Below are 19100 nucleotides of genomic sequence, written 5' to 3' on the forward strand. Positions count from 1 at the left end.
GGTAACTTCTATAGTCTAGAATTATACTACTTAACTAACTAGCTAGTAGTTAAATAAATAGCTCTAATTAGCTACTAGATAGAAAGTAGGATCTAAGCTTAATATAAGTATCCTCGTTAGGAATAGGGAAGATATATATACTAGCCTAAGTAGAAGTATTAGATAGTATAGTCTAGATAGATAGGCTAAGATAGATACCTAAAGTATTAATACTAAGAGTTATATAACTAAAGGGAGCTTATCTCTTCTTAGTCCTCCTACTTCCTATAACTAACTAATATAATTATACCTAGATTAGTTTCTAGTATTATTTATTAATTTAGTTACTTCTACTATATTCGATACTTATATAAACCCTATAGAGTAGTCTTAGCTTAATAGTAGTAGTCGTTAAGATACTCTAACGCTATCTTAAATAACTCGATTTTATTATTTTCGTTAATAAATAGCTTAAAGTTATTTCTCTATAGCTAGCTATCGAAGGAGATAATATACTTAATACTAACGACTCTATATATATTCTTACTAATATCGTCCTTCTAACTCTATATCTAGATAATAAACTCGTTCTATAGCTAGCTCTTAAGACTATATTAAAAGTATAGATAGATATTATAGCTAAGATCTCTTTTATTATAGACAATTTATAATTATAAGTAGTAGTAATAGTCTAGCTACTCTTACTACTACTCGTTATTTTTATTATTATTCTTTTAATCTACCTATTACTCGTCGTCTATAGCTAGACGGCTACCTATTAATTAATCTAATAACTCGATATCTATATCTCTTAAATTGTCTAACTACTTTTACTTTTACTCTTATAGCTATACTTTCGCTTTCTCTCTACTTTTAGTAGTTTTCGACTTCTTTATAAGCTTCTTCTACTTTATAGTAGTTTTATATTTAGTAGTAGTAGAAATAGTAGTAGTAGTAGCGGTAGTAGTAGCTCTATTATCTCTAACCTTCGAAGACTCTTATATAATATAACGACTTCTAAAAAGCCTAGATATAAATATAGATTAAAGCTAGCCTACTATTAAGTCGCTACTAACTATAAATAATACTATAAGTTAAGACGAAGGATATAAGTAGGATATAATACATTTAATCCCGATATTCTATATAAAAACGCGTGTGAAGCTAGGAACGCGCCTTGCGGCTCCTGCCGCGGGGTTGGCATGCTTTATTTGCTGCGGTAATAATGGAAGCTAGCGGCACAGACCAACCGACCGAAGAGCTCCTAAATTGCGTTGACAGTGGCCTCAGCTTTCTGGCCAAGTCCAGTCTGACAACATGGTTGCAAAAGAGGGCTTGAAGATAGTTCGTGGACTTGTTCAACAGCATGGCACTTTCACCTCCAACACGGATGAGCCTTGAATCATTCATCATTTGAAACGTATCTGCAGGCTTAGTACGACAGAGCCCCCGCCAACTTTAATAGGATCTCAGGCTCCTCAGGCTCCTCCACTGGCCGATTTCTACCATATGGCTCTCCTGCTGTCCGCTCTGGATGCTTTTCACCTGCTCTAAAGATGTTGGCGTGAGGCCAATGAGTCTAATGTCGTCAGCTGAGTCCTTCTTTCGGCCAATGGGAAGGTTCTTACAGTTCCAGTCCTCTCATGAAAAAGCGTGGCTTTCTCTTGCAAGTCCTCTTCTGACGCGAAACGAGCAGGCGAGTAGCAAATATCTGGACTGGTCAGCTGGCAGACCATACTTGATCAGGGGATCTCTCTTACACATCACTGCTCTTGTGTTGTCGGTCTCTGGCAGGACATTGTAATGGACTGTTCTCGAGTCCCAGAGTACGAGATCACCAGGATCAGCGCAGACTTTGACCATCTCACAACCCTTGGCTTGAAACCACTCAACGTCTTCCTGCGAGAAGCCGTACCAGTCTGCCGGACTCCACGTACTGCCCTCTTTCATGGTATGAGTCTTGAAGAACAGCTCGTTGAGTTTGCTAGACTTCTTCAAAACCACCAGTCCACCATCTTTTGGGCCATTTGGTGCCAGATTTAGAATGCCCTGGACACACTGCATGCCTTTGCGAAGCGGACTCTGGTCCACATGTGGCCAGGGCGCAGATGTTGGACGAGGATTTACGGGGAATGTCAGGTTCATGCCATCAAACGATACCAGCAGGTCTTCGGTTCCCCAAAGCTTCTGGAACGGTTCGACAACTGAGGGTTCGCAACGAGCGTCCCACATAAACTTCTCATGCTGCACGGCGTAGTCATGGTACATGCCGCCCCTGTGATCAATGTCAGCCATGGCTTTGGGACGAACGAAAAAGATGTTATACTTCATATTGTTCGGCAGGCATTGTGGCTTCCAAGTGCTTGGGTCGTCTCGCTTGAAGCCAAACGGAAAGGACTCCAGCCATTTGTACATGCGGACAACGTACGACTGCGCTTTTCCTTGCGAAAGGACTCCTTTCAGCACCACGAATCCATCCTCAATCAGCGTGTCTCTCCAGTCTCCGAAGGTGTCGTCAACGGCGATCGTTGGCTCGTTCTCAAAGTGAGGCATGGCGATGGTGGTGACAGCTTGAAAACGGCGAGGTGATCAAGGGTGATAGGGCTTCTTGAGACTTCCTGCTCAGAGACTGTTTTCTTAAGTGTTACGATACGATCATGCAGACGCATGGGCTATGTCCGGATCTCGGCGCACATGAATGGGCAGGCCGGGCGAGTCACGGCCGAGTTTCTTGGTGGTCAGTACAGCCCTTGGCCGCGGCGAGATAAGGTCACAGAACCACAAGGACGAGCAACTTTACAAATGTTTACCTTTCGCTCTCACTTGTACGGCTGCTCGACTGTTGCAGCACCATAGCGTCCTGTCCAGAAGCAACACAGTCCTACAAGGACTTGGAAAACAACACCAATGCGCGGTGGTGGCGAGACCCGGGCCTACGTCGACTTGTTTTCTGGCAGGCATGTATCCTGCTCTCCCAGGTGACCGTTGGCTACGACGAGAGCGTCACTGAGAGCCTGCAATCGATGCAGCCGTGGCTCGATGGCAAGTACTTTCCGCTTCCCAGTTGTCGACAGTCGCCTAACTGACCTTGCATCACAGCCATGGGAAACCCGACGCCAAGCACGATTGGACTCATCACAGCAACTGTGTTCATCGCGGGCTTCGTTGCGGCCTTCTTTGTTTCACCCTTCGCTGACAGATATGGGCGCCGACCTGCTCTACTCCTTGGCTCTTTCCTATGCGTCGCTGGAGCAGCTATTCAGAGTGCTGCCCAGAGCAAAGGAACGTTCATTGGTGGCCGAGTTTTTATCGGCTTTGGTATCAGCTTCACCACCAATGCTGGGCCCAGTCTTTTGAACGAGCTTGCTCATCCGAGAATGCGAGGGCGTATTGGCAGTTCGGTAAGCCTTCTTTCAATGCTGTGTCCTTGGCCAGAGCTGACCTATGCATACAGTTCAATGTACTCTGGTATGTTGGAGCTATAGTCAATGCTTGGCTGTGCTTCGGTACTGGCCATTTATCTTCTAACTGGTCGTGGCGTATTCCTTCTTTAGTCCAAGCCTTGCCGGCGCTCCTGCAAGTCATATCAGTCATCTTCATGCCAGAGTCGCCACGTTATCTCTACTCGCGTGGGAAGCACTCTCAAGCACAGGCGGTCCTTGCGCGCTACCATGCCAACGGGGTCATGGACGATCAGCTCGTGACGTTTCAGATGGCACAGATCGCCGAGACTCTTGAACTGGACGCTGTCAACCGGCAGAAGACATGGAGAAAAGTTCTGCAGCCAAAGGCCAACCGGAAGCGATTCGCGATCTGTTTTGCGGTTGCGCTGCTCACGCTTTGGAACGGACAAGGCGTCATCTCGTACTACTTTCCACCTATCTTGGACTCCATTGGAATCACGTCTACGAATCAGCAGACCGGCATCAACGGCAGCATGCAGATTTGGAACCTCCTATGCTCGCTTGTGGGCGTATACCTGGCTGAATCAATAGGACGAAGACCCCTCTGGCTTGCCTCCTTCATCGGCATGATATGCGCCAACGTGCCATTGACAATCTCTTCCGCGCAATACACGAAGACTGGATCCAAGGGCGCCGCATACTCGACGGTGGTCTTTCTCTTCCTGTACAATGCCGCCTTCAACATCGCCTGCAATCCCCTGTTGTACTCTTATACAACAGAGCTTCTTCCTTACAGTATTCGCACAAAGGGGCTCGCCGTCCAGGTCGCTGTGGGCCAGGCAGTGTTGACGGTAAACCAATATGTGAACCCCATCGCCTTGGACAGCATCGGGTATTGGTACTTCGTCTTCTATCTTGGCATGCTCTTGATCGGGACTGCGGTCATCTACTTAGGATTTCCAGAGACCAAAGGCTATACGCTGGAGCAGTTGGCTAATTTGTTCGAGGAGAAAAGCCCATTTCCTGTCTTGGAGGCTGTTGCTGTGTCTGATGGGTCGGATCTACCATCGGCGGACACGAAGTCGGCCAAGCTTGAGGTCAAAGAGACTGATTTTTGAGAGCTTGGAGCCCTGGAGACAGAAGGCAGAGCGTTTCGCTGGCCATGATAGACGACAGTTTTTAAAGAAGCTTATTAGATCTATGAATCACTATCCCTTTGCTAGCAATCCTATACCTTTCGTCAACTTCGAGAGAAGTGCGCAGACAGCTCCAGCAAGGCAAAAGACTCCACTTAAGATAGACACTTGCACGAAGCCATGGTAACTCGCAATCAGCGCGCCGTCTATCGGAGGCGCGATGAGAGTAGCGATTCCTCCTACTCCAAACGCCATGCCGATGTAGGTTCCAATGTTCTGCGGATTGCTGGGCATCGAGGCGAACGCAACCATGCCGGCAGTCAGGACACCCCCTGAAATGAGACCGAACATTGCCGAGAAGACGATGATGCCTGCATGGCTGTGGACCACCTGCCAGCAGAGTAGAGTGATTCCTGTACCCAGACTAACGAAGGTAAGAGTGTTAAGCGCTCCAAACTTGTCAGCCAATACGCCGCACAGGAGACGACTCGGCCAGCTGGCAGCATTCAATATCGCCTGCAATACATGTCAGAGCTCGCAAATCATGTAATTCCCACCCATCTCGTTGCATCACTTACAATGAGATAGTTCGCCAACTCCACACTCATGCCATTCTGCACAGCGAACGTCGGCAGAAATATCGGCGGCGTGAAGATTGCCATGAAGATGCAGAAGCACGCGAACAAAATCCAGGCATACGGTATCTCCAAGAATGCCCTGGGCAGGAAGAACTTTCTCTTTCGTGGCGGTAGACGTGGTTGGATCACGAGGCTCGACGGGACCATCAAGCCTAAGATGATGAAACCACAGATTCGCACTGACCAGCCGAAGCCCAGGTTCGTGTTTTGTAGCATTCGTTCGAGGGCGATGGGGAAGACGACGCCGTCGACGCTGGAGCCCGTGAGGGCGAGGCCCATTGCTGCTAATCACCACAGTTAGCATCCCCTCCGCGCTGACTCCCTGTTCTTTGGTCCCAAAAGGGGCTGCCACGAATACTTACCTGCACCTCGCTTCTTGTTGAAGTACTGCGGAGTGGCGGCGCTTGACGGCCCCAGGAGGAGTCCTAAGCCAATCCCTCCTAGCAAGCCTTGAGCCTTAACGCCCAGTATGTCAGCCTCATGTCTTGTTGCGAACCGCCTACTCTTGCTCACCAGGATGAACTCCCATAGTTTAAGACAGATGCTTGTCATCATGATGGAAAACACATAGACCAAAACAGCCGGCAGGAGTATGATTGTCCCGCCAAATCGATCGAAGAGCGCGCCGCCGAATAACATGCCAAGACACATGAAGAAGAACTGCAGAGAACCGATCCACGCGATGTCCGAAGGAGAGTGGTCTCGAAGCTGGTGCGTCTCGTAGTATGTCTGATATACACTTTCGACATGTCAGCATTTCGAAGACCAGCAATGTACGCTTCAGGTTCGTACCCGAAAGCGTAGAGGTATCCCCAAGTCGTGAACATGGTCATCGTGTGTCCTGTTGCCACCAGCCATGCTTTTGTACCTCCTTCTGGGAACGAGGGAGGAGTGACGGGTGCTTGGACCGAATCTTTGCCATCTGAGCCTTCTTTGTCTTGACTAGATGGTGTTTCGGCGAGGGGCTCATCCGTTTTGTCCATATTCGAGTGCTCGAGAGAAGAGACCGATAGCGACTGGTGTCCAGAAGCAGAAGCAAGGGAAAGGAAGGCCGAGGGCGGCGACCGATATAAAGGTATTGCATCAATTCTGCGCCGCTCATGGCGCAGCTGATCGCCAGGCTGCAACACTTTTCTTCATCTCGTCGCTGACTATGCATCTTCTACGTATTGGTATAATGCACTAAGATCCTTGGTCTATTCTTCTCTTCGATGCGAACAATCAAATTCCGGCAGCAGATCGCCTACCGTTAGCTTCGGGAGCGCAGCCTCGCCGAATGTGCTCTCTAGGGTATATGTTCTGCCAGAAAATCGTTTCTAGTGGATGATACCAATTCCCGTAGACAGTCTTCAGCTCACTTTGGACTGCTTGGGTATGGTACGGTATGGCGATAATCCAACTTCTCATTGAGTGTTGCGTGTTCTCGGCCGGATATTCGCCCTACGGATCCGTCGGGGCCGTTCATGAACGCGCTATTTCGTAGCCTTTTTCGCACAGCTCGGAAAGGGGTCCACATATAGAGCGTGTCGGTCTCAGCTGGCGTTTTGCTCGCGAACCATACCACAAAGCACATTCCCTAATGTTGCTGAACAAGCAGATGCGTGCGGATTTGTAACCGCCATTCGGCTCCGATCGTCCTTCAAAAGCCTCAGGTCTTGCTGGTAAGGCAATCTCTCATTCCATGTGCAGAGTACGCAATGCCCGAATTAATCCAGCTAGGTTGGAGAGGTGCTGGAGTCTTTGAAGAGGTTAATGAAGAAGTCAAGACAGCTGGGCGGGCAGAGTTTGGAATGAGAGAATTCCTCTCGAGTCTTTGAACCAGTCGATATCTCTGAACGTGGTGCGACTGCTGCAGTGACTACAAACTGTCAGCGATGCTGCATGAGCTCATCGACTTTTGATCCTGGATCACCTACTTCTTCGAAACTTGGACTGGCGTTTCGTCGTCAATGACAGTCGAGTAGCGAGAATAGATGCCAACAATCAAGAGCTTCATCTCCAGAATGGCAAGACTGTCGAACATCAGCAAGGGTCCCGAAAGAATGGTCATAGTCACCTACTGCCTTCCTATGCATCCTCTCCCGCCGCTACCAAACGTCCAAAGACGTCTGTTCATCTCAGCGAGTGTGTCAGCATCGGCATCGAGCCATCTCTGCGGTAGCCACTGCTCCACGTCGAACGTGCAAAACTTGTCGAAGATACTGACATCGCGATTGATCGTGGTTGGGATCCCTCCGATGATGGTATCACCAGATACAAAGTGCCCTTCTAGAGTTCTACCTCCAGTAGGTACAACTCTCTGAAAGGCAGTCGTAGACGCGGGAAATGCTCGAAGGGTCTCTTTGAGAACCGCCTCCACGTACGGCGCTGCTTGAACGTCTGCCAATTTTTTTGATGAAAGTGGTTCGTGATACTCCCGTGGCAGACCTAGAGATGAGCACTCCTGGATGAGTGCTTGTTGACTCTGACGATGTTCTGGCATGGACAGTGTTTGGAGCACGTAAGCCAAAGTGTCTCCCACAGTGTCAAGGCCTGCGAGGAACTGATCCATGCATTCGCTGGCACAGCCTTCGTTTCGATAGAAGCGAAGCATGCTGCCATCCAACTTTGGTGATTTAAGCTGTCGAATGCCCGCGTCTTGAACAGGCGCACCAGGGATCAGGTTGGACCTTTCGCCTTCCAGGGCATTAGCAGCGAGTTTAGCACCAACAGGCGACTCCAACGAGGTGTCGATTTGAGCCTCTACCAGCGCATCTCGAGTCCTGAGGAAGCGCTTCCAGCCCCAGTGTCGTATAGGCGTACCACCGTACCACTTACTCTGCTCGAGACTGACCTTTTTTCCAGACGCCGTTGCAGGTCTCGACCTTCCAGTAGACTTCTGCTCCAAGCCCAGAACTCTCAAGATCAATACCTTGGTCTGCTTGATGATAGAGTGGAGCGTCTCAAACTCCATCTTGAAGTACGACATGACATCGCTTGGACCTTCCGCCGAGTCCTCAATGATACGGCGGATCTCCTTGTCGCCATCGAGAGCATGGCTTCCCTCGACGAATAGATGGGATGTGATGTTGTCAGCCGCATAGAAACGACAAGCACTGAGGAAGTCCATCGATTTTGCCGGACCTTCATCTGGATTGACACCCTCGCGTTCAACCATTTTCACGAAACTTCCAACAGTCTTCCACAACGTCCCATGTTTGGCTTCCTTCGCCACAATTGCCGTTTGAGCATAGTTGCCCGCGACAATCTTCCGCCGCCAAGAGTGGTTGTCCGAATCAATGCTAGAGAAGGCATTTCGAGCGCCGTAGTGTTGGAAGATGTTGAAGATGGGCGCTTTCGGATAGTATCCAGCTTTTGCAGAACCCGTGAAGACATCTCGAATCGACGCTGCTGAGGATACGGAAACTTCCTTGGGCGACAGCCGCACTACAGGGCCATATTTTCGATGGAGCTCTTCGGTCCATTTGGTTCTGTTGCCAATGTGGTCGTGGTATACGATGGGGAGGACCGTAAACTTGGTAAGAAAGGGCCCTGGTATTTTGGCTAATGGCGATTTAAATTTGTCGACGATCGCTGTAGTCAATGCCAGAAGTATGGACGTGAAGATCCAGACAGTTAGCGGTATCTCGTGAACTAGGACATATTCCCTCTGTACGCCTGTCGTCATGTTATTTTTAGGTGTGTAGACCTTGGTCGATATCGGCCGTGTCGTCTGTCGAGGGGCAGATGATACCCTGGGTGGTGTTGTCCTAGATCGTCGGGTTGAGGAGTGTGGTTTGAAGCAATATTTAGCATCGACCAGCGAACGTGGGTGACGAGGTCTGCAGCACGACTACTGTCCAGTGAAATGCTGCCATTTCCCAGCTTGCTCGGAGTTGGTTGAAGATCGGCGAGCTCCCTTTTCAGGATCGATTCTCGCAAGAGCTCCCAGTTCAATCATTAGTGCATTCAGCAAAGTCTCCTTCTACACCATGGCCGATGTATTATTACTCTTCGGAACATCAACTCACCACCTGCGTCGTATGGAGTGAGGTCTCGACGATTGCCTTCACGACTTGGCATGTGCAATGCCAAGCACGAGATAGGCCAAAATCCGGCCGGCAAGGGTTGGTGAAACCGACCATGCTGAAGGCGGCAATTATAGCAGCTTCCAAGGCGCCATGCACGATAAGACAATACAAGCCACGAGATATCAATGGAATGGCCATTGATTGAGGGTTTGTATCCCGGCGCCATGGGTGCCAAGTGATCAAGTTTTCCAGACGTACAAGACGTTCACACGTCCTCTGTACGAAACACTCGCAGCAGTCTCGTCGTACACAATGGGGGTCCTGGATATCGAGGCCACCATCTCCAAGGCGCCGCAAGCCAACTCCGATTCCGAACGAGATGTCGGTGAGGTCGTCGAAGCCAACGAGATAACGAGGAAATATGGCACGACTCAGCGAGGACTCTCCGGTCGACATGTCCAACTCATGGCCATTGCTGGTGCCATTGGAACAGGACTGTTCGTCGGAATTGGAAACTCTCTCAGCAAAGCCGGGCCACTGAGTGTGTTGCTGGCGTACATCATCTATCCGACATTGTTCATCTGGCCGTGCAACATGTGTGTTGCAGAGATGGCAACCCATTTGCCAATTCGCGGAAGCATATACGAGTTTGCGTCCAGATACGTGGATCCGGCTTTCGGCTTCGCTCTTGGATGGACGTAAGGCTGACATTAATGTGTTGGGCGCGCAAGAGACTGATCCGAAGACAGGTACTTCTTTGCCTCCTCCATGCTCTACTGTGCGGAAATCTCTGCCGTGGCCACCGTCATGGAATACTGGAATCTTGATGTCAATCCTGCAGTATGGGTGGCCCTGGTTATCGTTGTCTGTGTGTTCCTGAATGTTTTTGCTGTGAAGTATGCATCCCCATTCAGCAGAGAGAGATACAGTGCTGACATGTCGCAGATGGTATGGCGAGAGCGAGTTCATCTTCGGGTGCACAAAGTTGCTGCTGATCATCGGTCTCTGCCTCCTTACGTTCATCACAATGCTGGGCGGCAATCCGAAGCACGACCGTTATGGCTTTCGATACTGGGATCATGGCAATGCCATGCATGAGTACTACACCACCGGCGTAACAGGAAACTTCCTCGGTTTCTGGTCTGTCATCACTTACGCCGCGTTTTCCGTCGCCGGCCCTGATATGATTGCACTGGCGACTGGTGAAATCAGAAACCCAAGGCGCAATATCCCAAGGGTCGCTCGCATGGTTTTCTTTCGAAGCATCGGCTTCTACGTGATGGGCGTCCTCGGCGTTGGCATTATTTGTTCCAGCAGAGATTCTCGACTCCTCGGTGCGATTCAGGATGGCGCTGCCGGATCTGCAGCGTCGCCGTGGGTCATTGGCATTACCAATCTCGGGATCAATGGCCTCGCCAGCTTGGTCAACGTCCTCATCCTGCTGTCTGGATGGTCCTGTGGAAACGCCTACCTCTACAGCGCATCCCGGACGCTGTACAGCCTGGCGCTTGATAGACAAGCACCGAGATTGTTCCTCAAGTGCACCAAAGCCGGAAACCCCATTTACGCAGTGATGACCGTCAGTCTGATCGGATGCATCACTTTTCTGGTAGCCAGCAATGCGGCCGTGACGGTCTTTGACTGGTTCGTGAGCCTGTGCACTTGCGGCTTCGTCATTTCGTATCTTTTCATGATTTGCACGTGGATCGGCTGGAACAGAGGCTTGAAAGCTCAGGGCATCTCGCGAGACAGCCTGCACTGGAAAGCTCCGCTGATGCCTTACGCAGCGTATGTCGGGGTTGTGATGGGGTGCCTGGTCTTGCTATTCCTCGGCTTCGATGTTTTTGTCCCTTTCGATGTCAAAGGCTTTGTGACCAGCTATTTCGGACTGGCATTTGCGGCATTTGTATACATTCTGTGGAAAGTGGTCAAGAGAACGAAGCCTGTGAAACCAGCCGATATGGACTTTTGGTCTGGTAAAGAGGAGGTCGATGCTGAGTGCTCCATCTGGGAGGTAGATGGCGTGGACAAGCCGACCACTTTCATGGGTAGAATCTGGGACAAGATGTGGTAGAGTAGAATATAGAATGATTGCTCCAGGAAAGCGTGTGCTGCGTGGTCATGTTAGCTTAAACATGTGATGCATGCTTGCCTTCCAAGTTCAACTCCTTGAGACGATTTAAATGTGATGATGGTGAGGACGCGATGTTGTGAGCAGAATCCCGGAGGAAAGTCTCAATTCCAGCCCCCTCCAGCTGCGATGACCCAGGCCCATCACGGCGAGGTGGCATCTGCACTGAGATTGCCGCTCGGGCTCCTTCGCTTTGACTCACGACAACAACCAGTCAGGAACACGCAATGTTTTGCATAGAAATTCCAAAGTTCCATACCAGACGTTCCTTTCTCTTGTTCCGTTTCCCAACCACAGACATTCAACCTGAGTGTGTGCGCTTGTCCGCTATTTTGCTGCTTTTCTCAGCCCCTTTCCACTGCCCATTACGTTCAGAAGTCCCAATCTTTCGACCGAGAAAAAGCATTCAAGATGGCGCAGTTGTCCAATGACTCTGTCCAAGTTGCCAAAGTCCAAACAACGGAAGACCTAAAAGCTATCATCTCCCTCTTCGAGCAATACGCACAATCTCTCGGTATAGATCTCAGCTTCCAGGACTTCGCGACAGAGATGGCCCAGATGCCAGGCAAGTACGCGCCGCCGCGAGGAACCTTGCTACTCGCCAGGAGTGACAAAGGCGAGGCCATCGGATGCGTGGGCTTGAGACCATTCGCAACACCAGGACATTGCGAAATGAAGCGGCTCTACGTTCATCCCAATGGACGTGGGCTGGGACTTGGTCGCAAACTGGCTGAGGCTGTCGTCGCGGAAGCGAGAGAGTTGGGCTATGAGGCTATGTTGCTGGATACGCTGTCCACGATGGTGTCTGCGCAGGCGTTGTACAATTCTTTGGGATTTGTTGAGGTTCCGCCTTATTATGACTCGCCACTTCAGAATACCACATTCTTGCGGCTGGATTTGAACTCATGAAGACAGCTGCTGATGCCAGGAGATTTGAAGAGTCCATTGCAAAGCGCGATGGTCAACATATGTTCTTCATGGCGGTGGTGAAGTCTGAAGAAACCGCGACGCAACAGCGGCTTACAGCATCCACCGGAATACAGGCGAACTTGGGCAATGACATCCTCCTTCAGCACCGCAATCCCACAGCACTCTTATTCCCACGACCAGAGCAAGGATCCAAGCTGCACGGCAAATGGCACATCAAGAAGATCTACACGACAAGCTTCGGTCTTGGCGGAGCTTAGAGTTGCGATTTGCAGCCTCTGAGCTGTGTGTGAGCAGACGTAAGCCCAGTGCTGCTACGAAGGATGGATTGTCGTATGTGGAGAATATTTTCTGGGGGAAGTGTGGAGGATTGCGGAGAAGTGGCCCTTTAGCCACGGTAGTTGTTTGGTGAGCACCGCACGTGGGATTTTTGAGTATACATATAGTGCGGCTAGTGTGATTCTCTTGGTTTGGTGGTCGGTTTGTTGCTATGTGTTGACAGAACACTTCGAGAACTTATCGTTGAAATCTCACGATCGACATGGCTCGCTATTGGGGCCTCAGGGGCAAGAAGCTGAATGCTGCGATATGGCTGGAGAGCATGTGGGCGAGTACGTCCATTCGCCACACTATAATATATCGAACCACACTGACATACCGAAGTCATAATCTTCGGCTACAACCAAGGCAGCGCAGGCGGCGTCCTAACGACAAGATCATTCAACGAGCAATTCCCCGCCATGGACACCATCTTCACAACCGGCTCCAAACAACACAACAACTCCACAATCCAAGGTCTCAAGCCTAACACCTTGCCCTCATTCGATACACACCACTAATACCTCCCAAGGTACCGTCGTCGCGCTCTACACCCTGTTCGGCACCTTTGGCGCCCTCTCCTGTACTTTCCTAGGCGACCGCCTCGGCCGGCGCTGGACAATCTTCCTATCCAGCCTCGTGCAAGGCATCGGCTGCATCCTCATGGCTACATCCTTCCAATTCGCACAATTCATCATCCCCAGAATCGTCCTCGGACTAGGCACCGGCGGCATCATCGCAACCGTCTCCGTCTGGCAATCTGAGCTCTCCAAAGCGACGAGTCGCGGGAGCCATGTTTCCGGCTTTGGTACATTTTGTGGCATTGGCCTGTCAATCGCGCTATGGCTGAGCTTCGGAGTCTCATTCACAGATCCAAGTTCGCTCTCTTGGAGGCTCCCATTAGGTTTACCTTTACTCTTCTCCCTAATCGTCATGGCCTTCATCTTCACCCTACCCGAATCGCCGCGGTGGTTGATCAAGAAGAACAGGCTCGACGAAGCGCGGGATATCCTCGCGAGGATCTACGATGTCGAGGAGACGCACGAAATCGTCGCCAAAGAGATTCTTGACGTCCAGACCTCCCTCGAGCTCGCGGGGACGTTCAAACTCTCTGCCATGTTCAAGATGGGTCCTCAGCGGACTTTTCACCGTGTCTGTCTTGCCTGCGTTGTTCAAATCTTCCTGCAGATGTAACAATCCACCCCTATCATATCCTTTGCACTCCTCTCGTTAACACACTCCTAGGTCCGGAACCAACGCCATCTCTTATTACACAACAGCAGTGTTCGAGCAACAACTCCACTACACCCCCGTGACCGCCAAAATCCTCTCCGCCTCCATCCAAGCCGTCCTGATTCTCGGCTCCCTCGTCTGCAGCTTCACCGTGGACCGCTTCGGCCGGCGCAAACTGATGATGTTCTCCGCCAGCATGACGGCCATCAACATGGCGTGCCTGACGGGCTGCACGTCCTCCGCGACCAACACCTCCGCGTTGAAAGCCGCGGTGTTCTTCATCTTCTTCTTCCAATTCTGCTTTTGCATTGGGTTTTTGGGAATCCCGTTTGTGTATGCGAGTGAAATTGCGCCTGTGCATATGCGGGCGGGTGTGGCGGGCGTGTCGACGGCGGTGTCGTGGCTCTGGAATTTTTTGGTCGTGGAGGTGAGTACTGCAACCCCTTCACGTCCAACCTACCTCAAGATCTAATACTTCCTCCTTGCAGGTCACCCCCATAGCCTTCACCTCCATCGGCTACAGATACTTCATCGTCTACGCAACCTTCAACGCGGCGTAAATCCTCCCACCCCCTCCCCCAAAAACCACCCCAACTAACCACCCACCCCACCCTCCCAGCGTCGTCCCCCTAATCTACATCTTCTTCCCGGAAACCTCCAACCGCAGCCTGGAAGAACTCAACGAGATCTTCGCGTCCTCCAAATCCCTCTTCGACGTCGTGCCGAATGCGCGGAAATTGCCCAGGAGGAACCTGGTGGAGTTTTTGGATGAGGAGAAGGAGGGGCGGGAGGGACGGGTGAGGTATGTGGAGGATGTTTTGGAGGAGGGGGAGGGGAAGGGGGGTGGGGAGTGAGTGGAATTGGGGTTGGGAGGGATGGATGGGGGTGGAGGTGGAGGGGGCTTGTGTTGAGGTAGCTATCGAGTCGACTTACCAGATAGCCAAAGTCCAACTTATTAGACCTCGAGGTGTCTGTCATCACCCAAACAGGAACACCACACCTACATGTATTGTCAATCGATACAAATACCAGGGAGGAGGGCACCAAACAGCACAAAATACAAAAAGCCATATATATCGGGTATCAAAAACCAACAAACTTCTCGGGAAGGGGAAAACAGCGGCCCTCACACTCCCTTGTGGTGTAACAAAAACGCCATGCTTCTTCTTCTGCTTCAAGGAGATATGTATGTGTGTGTGTTCTTGTTGTTGTTGTCAGGGGAGTTTCTATTCTCGCGCAGATATACATTCAAAGGAAAATAGTAGATGCGTCATTATTTGCTTGCTTTGGAAAAAAGAGGGCTGCTCGGACCTCTTCTTGTCTCATGCCTTTTTCTTCGCCACACGTCACATGCTCCATGTTCGACTTCGCTTAATGCATGAACTTGTTCTGGTGGGCGCACGATGCCTGGGCGCCGAAGGCGGTGGTTGTGTATGTGTTGGTGATGCTATAGAAACCGATCAGTTCGTGTGGTCAGCAGAGATGGGTATATTGAACGTACGCATATGTAGACCAAACCGTGGTCGTCTCGACCGCGAACGGCTGGTAGACAGTCCAAGTGAAAGTAGGCACAGGGGCAGTGGTAGTAACAGGAACAGTCTGGTTTGCGAAAACAGTTGCGGTGCCCTGGCTGACGGTCGTGGTGGTGGAATCGGTATTAGTGATGAAATCGGTCAGAGTGGTCATGTTGATGGCGTGGCCCGTAGCCGTAACGATTTGGGTCGCGGTGGAAGTGACGGTCCTGTTGTCGGGGTGGCGCTTCTGGAGGTTCACGACACGGCGGGCCATGCGAGCCTCGCGCTCAGCGACGAATCCGCGCTTCTCCTCCTCGGTGGGCTGGCGGCCCTCGATGATTGCACGCTTGTACATGGCAGAGGCGGAGTTCTCGTCGCGCAGACCCAGTCCACCGAGAACGCCGCCGACGGTCTTGTCTACGGTGTCTTCAACGCCCTCGACAACTTTCTTCGCGACATTGTCAAGCTCGCCGAGGATCGATGGAACGATGTTGGCGATCTTGTCCTCGTATCCAGGCGCGGTTGGTGCAGTGCACTGCGCTTCAACAGCGTGGAAGGAGGCAGAAATGCGCCATTCGGTCAGAGTCTGCGTGTATGTGTGCATAACCTTGGTCGTCTTGACGTAGCTTGGGTGGGGATGCTCGGTCCAGCCGTGAGTTTGCGAAGAGACCAGAGAAGAGATGGTGTGAGTCGCAGTAATCGTAGTCTTGGGTACTCTTGATGTAATGGTGGTCTCGGTCTGCTTCGTGGATGTCTCGACGGTCGTGCTGGATGGGTCCACGGTCACGGTCGGGTAGACGTAGGTAGTCGATTGCGATCCAACATCGAGGGAGAAATCACGCTGGTATGCGATCGGGTCGGCATTGCCGTTGTTGCTGATAACAAGAAGGGACCAGTTGCCGTTGTAGAGGGTGTCTTTCGGGTTGTCCGAGCAAGTAATCAACTGCGTCTGCTTGTCCGGCTGCATGTTCGTGTTTGAGCATTGCGCCTGGTTGCCTTGAGGGTCGACCAGGACGTTGTTCGAGGTGTCGTTCGTGCATCCGGAGAAGTATTGGAACGCAGTGAACGGATCGGATGAGGCATTGTTTTGGAAATAAACTCCTCCTTCTTGGAAGTCCACGCCGAAAGATTTGCAAGTGTCAGCAGCAGAAGCGAAAGAAGAAAAAGAAGCAAGAGCAACAGCGAAGGTAATGAGTGACTGAGCCATTATGGCCAAAAGAGTGACTTGAGTGAAAGAATACGAAGATGGACTGCTGCCAAGCGCGCGAAAGAAGGTAGTCAGTAGGCGTAGGTCACTCCAGGACGTCGCGCGTATAAGAGGGAGATCGAAGTCCGCCCCGTTATAGACGAAAAGAGTTTACTGGCGTGTGTACTTAGATTTGACACCGTTGAGCCGCCCGAGATGGACGAAGCACGCTGCGAAAGATGAAGGATCAGCGACCGTTGTAGTTGATTCTGTGTTGGTGTCTGTCGTGGCATCGCCACGCACGGCAAACGCTGTGACAACAATCGACATGACGAGCTGGCCGTGACGCCGACGACTGAAAGAGGTGCTGCATGTTTCGTGGGCGGGCGGAATGGTTTAATAGATGGGCGCATGTTCGCAGCATCCGGTCCGACTTCTGATGTTCGCGGCTGGTACGTCTCCGCTTCCCCTATGCGCCTTTGGCGACAAAGGCCACGCCTCCGGACGGCAACCCGCAGAGCCAAGTTGGAGGCCCGGTGGTGGCTGCTCACGGCAGCTGGCAACTCGTCCGAGTGCGGGCGTGGGAGGTGTAAAATGAAGAAGCAGATCGGTCTGACGGGAGTTTTCAAGATGTCGTCCAGGAGCTCTCACGGCGCTCAAACATGACTCTAGACAATGACATCTGTATCGACTCTTTTTCTCTGCGCTTCAGACGTCTTCTCGACCTCACATTCCTCCATTCTTGGGACTGGAATCGTGCTTGGTCGAGGTCAGCGTTTGGTCCGCTTGGAAAGACGTTGGAGGAAGTTGAGCGCAGTGGGGAAAGATCTGCAGGGGAGAAAGCTTGCTCCTCGATCTCACAACCTAAAAATGGCAGAGACACGTCGGTGGCACGAGTCCAATGCACGTCACGGTGGTGGTGTCCCGAGATTCGACGACGCGCCGTGGAGTACAAGACGGCGCTCTGCTGCTGTTCCATGTGCCGTGAGACCCGGTGCGTCGATGTGCGTCGTCTTCATGATCGAAATGAAAGGGATGTCGTCAAAGGCGTGTCTGCTCGCCAAGTGCTTTGTGGTCCATCATTGAGAGGGTCGGTTCTGTTGGTGCACTGCTCAGAGAGTCCAAGAAATTTCTGCTGCTCACGCCAAGGACTCACAGCCCTTGGATGTACTATACTCCGGAATAGGCTGTCGCACATATTTCGTTCGTGGCCTTCGATCTGGACAGCGACCACGGCTGTGATGAAGCCCTAGCTCCTCGAGCTTGCAGGGTCTTCGCCAATAATGGTTGACCATTTCTGGCGAGGTCGCACTTCCATCACTGTCGTCCAACATCGAAGTGTAGTCGTTACTGAAGCAGTGAGTAATAGCCAACATCGGATAGGCCTCCCGAGCAATCGGCATACCAGCCATCGCAGACCGGCTCAAGACCGGTTCAATCTGGTGGGGCACCTCAAGGCCGCGATATCGCAGCCATCTCAAGCCTCCAAGTCTGGTCAGCAGCAGACGTAAAGCAGCATCCGCACCCTCATCACCGCCGTAGCCGCTTCGCGAAGCGCTCTCACTCTCACCATCTCCCCCAATTCTTGGCCATGTCCGCGCCATTCGTACGAGGAATCAGCAGGCGTTCGGCCTTCGCCGCGAGAGCTGGAGCAGGAGGAGGAGCTTCGCGCTGCAGCTTCTCCACCGGAAGCGCATCGCGGCAGAGCACGCCGAAGCGCTCAAATATTGCCAATGATGGCCGGAGAACACACCCTTCGTTTTGTTGCACTTCGCGCGCAGACGTCTCGCAGATTGTTATTCCTAGCGGTCGGAGGGGTTTTGCGAGTACCAGTTCGAAGAAGATGGCTTCGTTAGATCAGATCAAGAGGGATTGCCGGAAAGTATGAGCATTCATTCATTCACTTACTATAATCCATGTGCGAAGACTGACGATGTTGCTCGACAGGTCATGTGCATCGGCCGCAACTACGCCGACCACGTCAAAGAACTCAACAACCAACGCCCCAAACAACCCTTCTTCTTCCTCAAACCCCCCTCATCCATCCTCCTCCCCAACGAAGGCCCCATCCTGCGCCCCGCCGGCGTGAACCTCCACTTCGAAGTCGAGCTCGGCCTCGTCATCGGCAAGACCGTCAAAGACCTCGATGAGAACGATACCGCCGGCTGGCTAGATGCCATAGACTCGTATCTCCTCACCATCGACATGACCGGCCGCAACGTGCAAGAAGAGGCGAAGAAGCGGGGCCTGCCGTGGAGTATCGCCAAGGGTTTCGATACGTTCCTGCCGGTCGCGGGACCCGTGGAGAAGTCGAAGATTGGGGATCCGCATAATGTGGATTTGTGGTTGAGTGTGAATGGGGAGGTAAAGCAGAGTGATAATACCGAGTTGATGTTGTTCAGGATTGGGAGGCAGTTGAGTGACATTTCGAAAGTCATGACGCTGGAGAAGGGGGATATTGTGTTGACGGGGACGCCGAAGGGTGTGGGCACTGTGGTGACGGGCGATGTGATCGAGGCTGGGGTGAAAGTTGGTGGGGAGGAGCTTGCGAGGATAAAGGTTGATGTTAAGGATCGGGAGGGCCCGTATGAGTTTACTGAGACGTATTAGAGGGGTCGATGAGG

The 19100-nt window shown here is 51.6% G+C and overlaps 9 protein-coding genes across 9 annotated transcripts; 5 read left to right on the plus strand and 4 right to left on the minus strand.

Annotated features, from left to right (window-relative positions):
- Positions 1-1411: 1411 nt before the first annotated feature.
- Positions 1412-2532, minus strand: M409DRAFT_71081 (uncharacterized protein; the record flags this gene model as incomplete). The annotated part of the gene is made up of 4 exons (XM_033819022.1): positions 1412-1558; positions 1608-1690; positions 1740-2254; positions 2306-2532. The coding sequence occupies 4 exons, from the start codon at positions 2530-2532 to the stop codon at positions 1412-1414; spliced, it is 972 nt and encodes a 323-aa protein (XP_033660185.1).
- Positions 2533-3080: 548 nt separating this feature from the next.
- M409DRAFT_60883 (uncharacterized protein) lies at positions 3081-4501 on the plus strand (the record flags this gene model as incomplete). The annotated part of the gene is made up of 2 exons (XM_033814603.1): positions 3081-3380; positions 3434-4501. The coding sequence occupies 2 exons, from the start codon at positions 3081-3083 to the stop codon at positions 4499-4501; spliced, it is 1368 nt and encodes a 455-aa protein (XP_033660186.1).
- A 90-nt stretch (positions 4502-4591) lies between these two features.
- Positions 4592-6140, minus strand: M409DRAFT_37948 (uncharacterized protein; the record flags this gene model as incomplete). Its single annotated transcript, XM_033810835.1, has 5 exons — positions 4592-5035; positions 5098-5438; positions 5520-5613; positions 5671-5896; positions 5950-6140. The coding sequence occupies 5 exons, from the start codon at positions 6138-6140 to the stop codon at positions 4592-4594; spliced, it is 1296 nt and encodes a 431-aa protein (XP_033660187.1).
- A 929-nt stretch (positions 6141-7069) lies between these two features.
- Positions 7070-8824, minus strand: M409DRAFT_30175 (uncharacterized protein; the record flags this gene model as incomplete). Its single annotated transcript, XM_033809798.1, has 2 exons — positions 7070-7169; positions 7218-8824. 2 exons carry the CDS (start codon positions 8822-8824, stop codon positions 7070-7072), a joined length of 1707 nt encoding a protein of 568 aa, XP_033660188.1.
- A 655-nt stretch (positions 8825-9479) lies between these two features.
- On the plus strand, positions 9480-11241 carry M409DRAFT_60886 (uncharacterized protein; the record flags this gene model as incomplete). The annotated part of the gene is made up of 3 exons (XM_033814604.1): positions 9480-9865; positions 9917-10063; positions 10113-11241. 3 exons carry the CDS (start codon positions 9480-9482, stop codon positions 11239-11241), a joined length of 1662 nt encoding a protein of 553 aa, XP_033660189.1.
- A 468-nt stretch (positions 11242-11709) lies between these two features.
- M409DRAFT_71085 (uncharacterized protein) lies at positions 11710-12207 on the plus strand (the record flags this gene model as incomplete). Its single annotated transcript, XM_033819023.1, has 1 exon — positions 11710-12207. The coding sequence occupies one exon, from the start codon at positions 11710-11712 to the stop codon at positions 12205-12207; it is 498 nt and encodes a 165-aa protein (XP_033660190.1).
- A 559-nt stretch (positions 12208-12766) lies between these two features.
- On the plus strand, positions 12767-15038 carry M409DRAFT_60888 (uncharacterized protein; the record flags this gene model as incomplete). The annotated part of the gene is made up of 7 exons (XM_033814605.1): positions 12767-12836; positions 12889-13020; positions 13076-13733; positions 13789-14203; positions 14265-14332; positions 14396-14578; positions 15017-15038. 7 exons carry the CDS (start codon positions 12767-12769, stop codon positions 15036-15038), a joined length of 1548 nt encoding a protein of 515 aa, XP_033660191.1.
- Positions 15039-15147: 109 nt separating this feature from the next.
- Positions 15148-16497, minus strand: M409DRAFT_60889 (uncharacterized protein; the record flags this gene model as incomplete). The annotated part of the gene is made up of 2 exons (XM_033814606.1): positions 15148-15223; positions 15278-16497. The coding sequence occupies 2 exons, from the start codon at positions 16495-16497 to the stop codon at positions 15148-15150; spliced, it is 1296 nt and encodes a 431-aa protein (XP_033660192.1).
- Positions 16498-18319: 1822 nt separating this feature from the next.
- M409DRAFT_71087 (uncharacterized protein) lies at positions 18320-19086 on the plus strand (the record flags this gene model as incomplete). Its single annotated transcript, XM_033819024.1, has 2 exons — positions 18320-18358; positions 18424-19086. 2 exons carry the CDS (start codon positions 18320-18322, stop codon positions 19084-19086), a joined length of 702 nt encoding a protein of 233 aa, XP_033660193.1.
- Between the last annotated feature and the right edge of the window lie 14 nt (positions 19087-19100).

The sequence above is a fragment of the Zasmidium cellare genome (assembly GCF_010093935.1).
Source record: "Zasmidium cellare ATCC 36951 unplaced genomic scaffold M409scaffold_61, whole genome shotgun sequence".
NCBI classification, from domain to species: Eukaryota; Fungi; Ascomycota; class Dothideomycetes; order Mycosphaerellales; family Mycosphaerellaceae; genus Zasmidium; species Zasmidium cellare.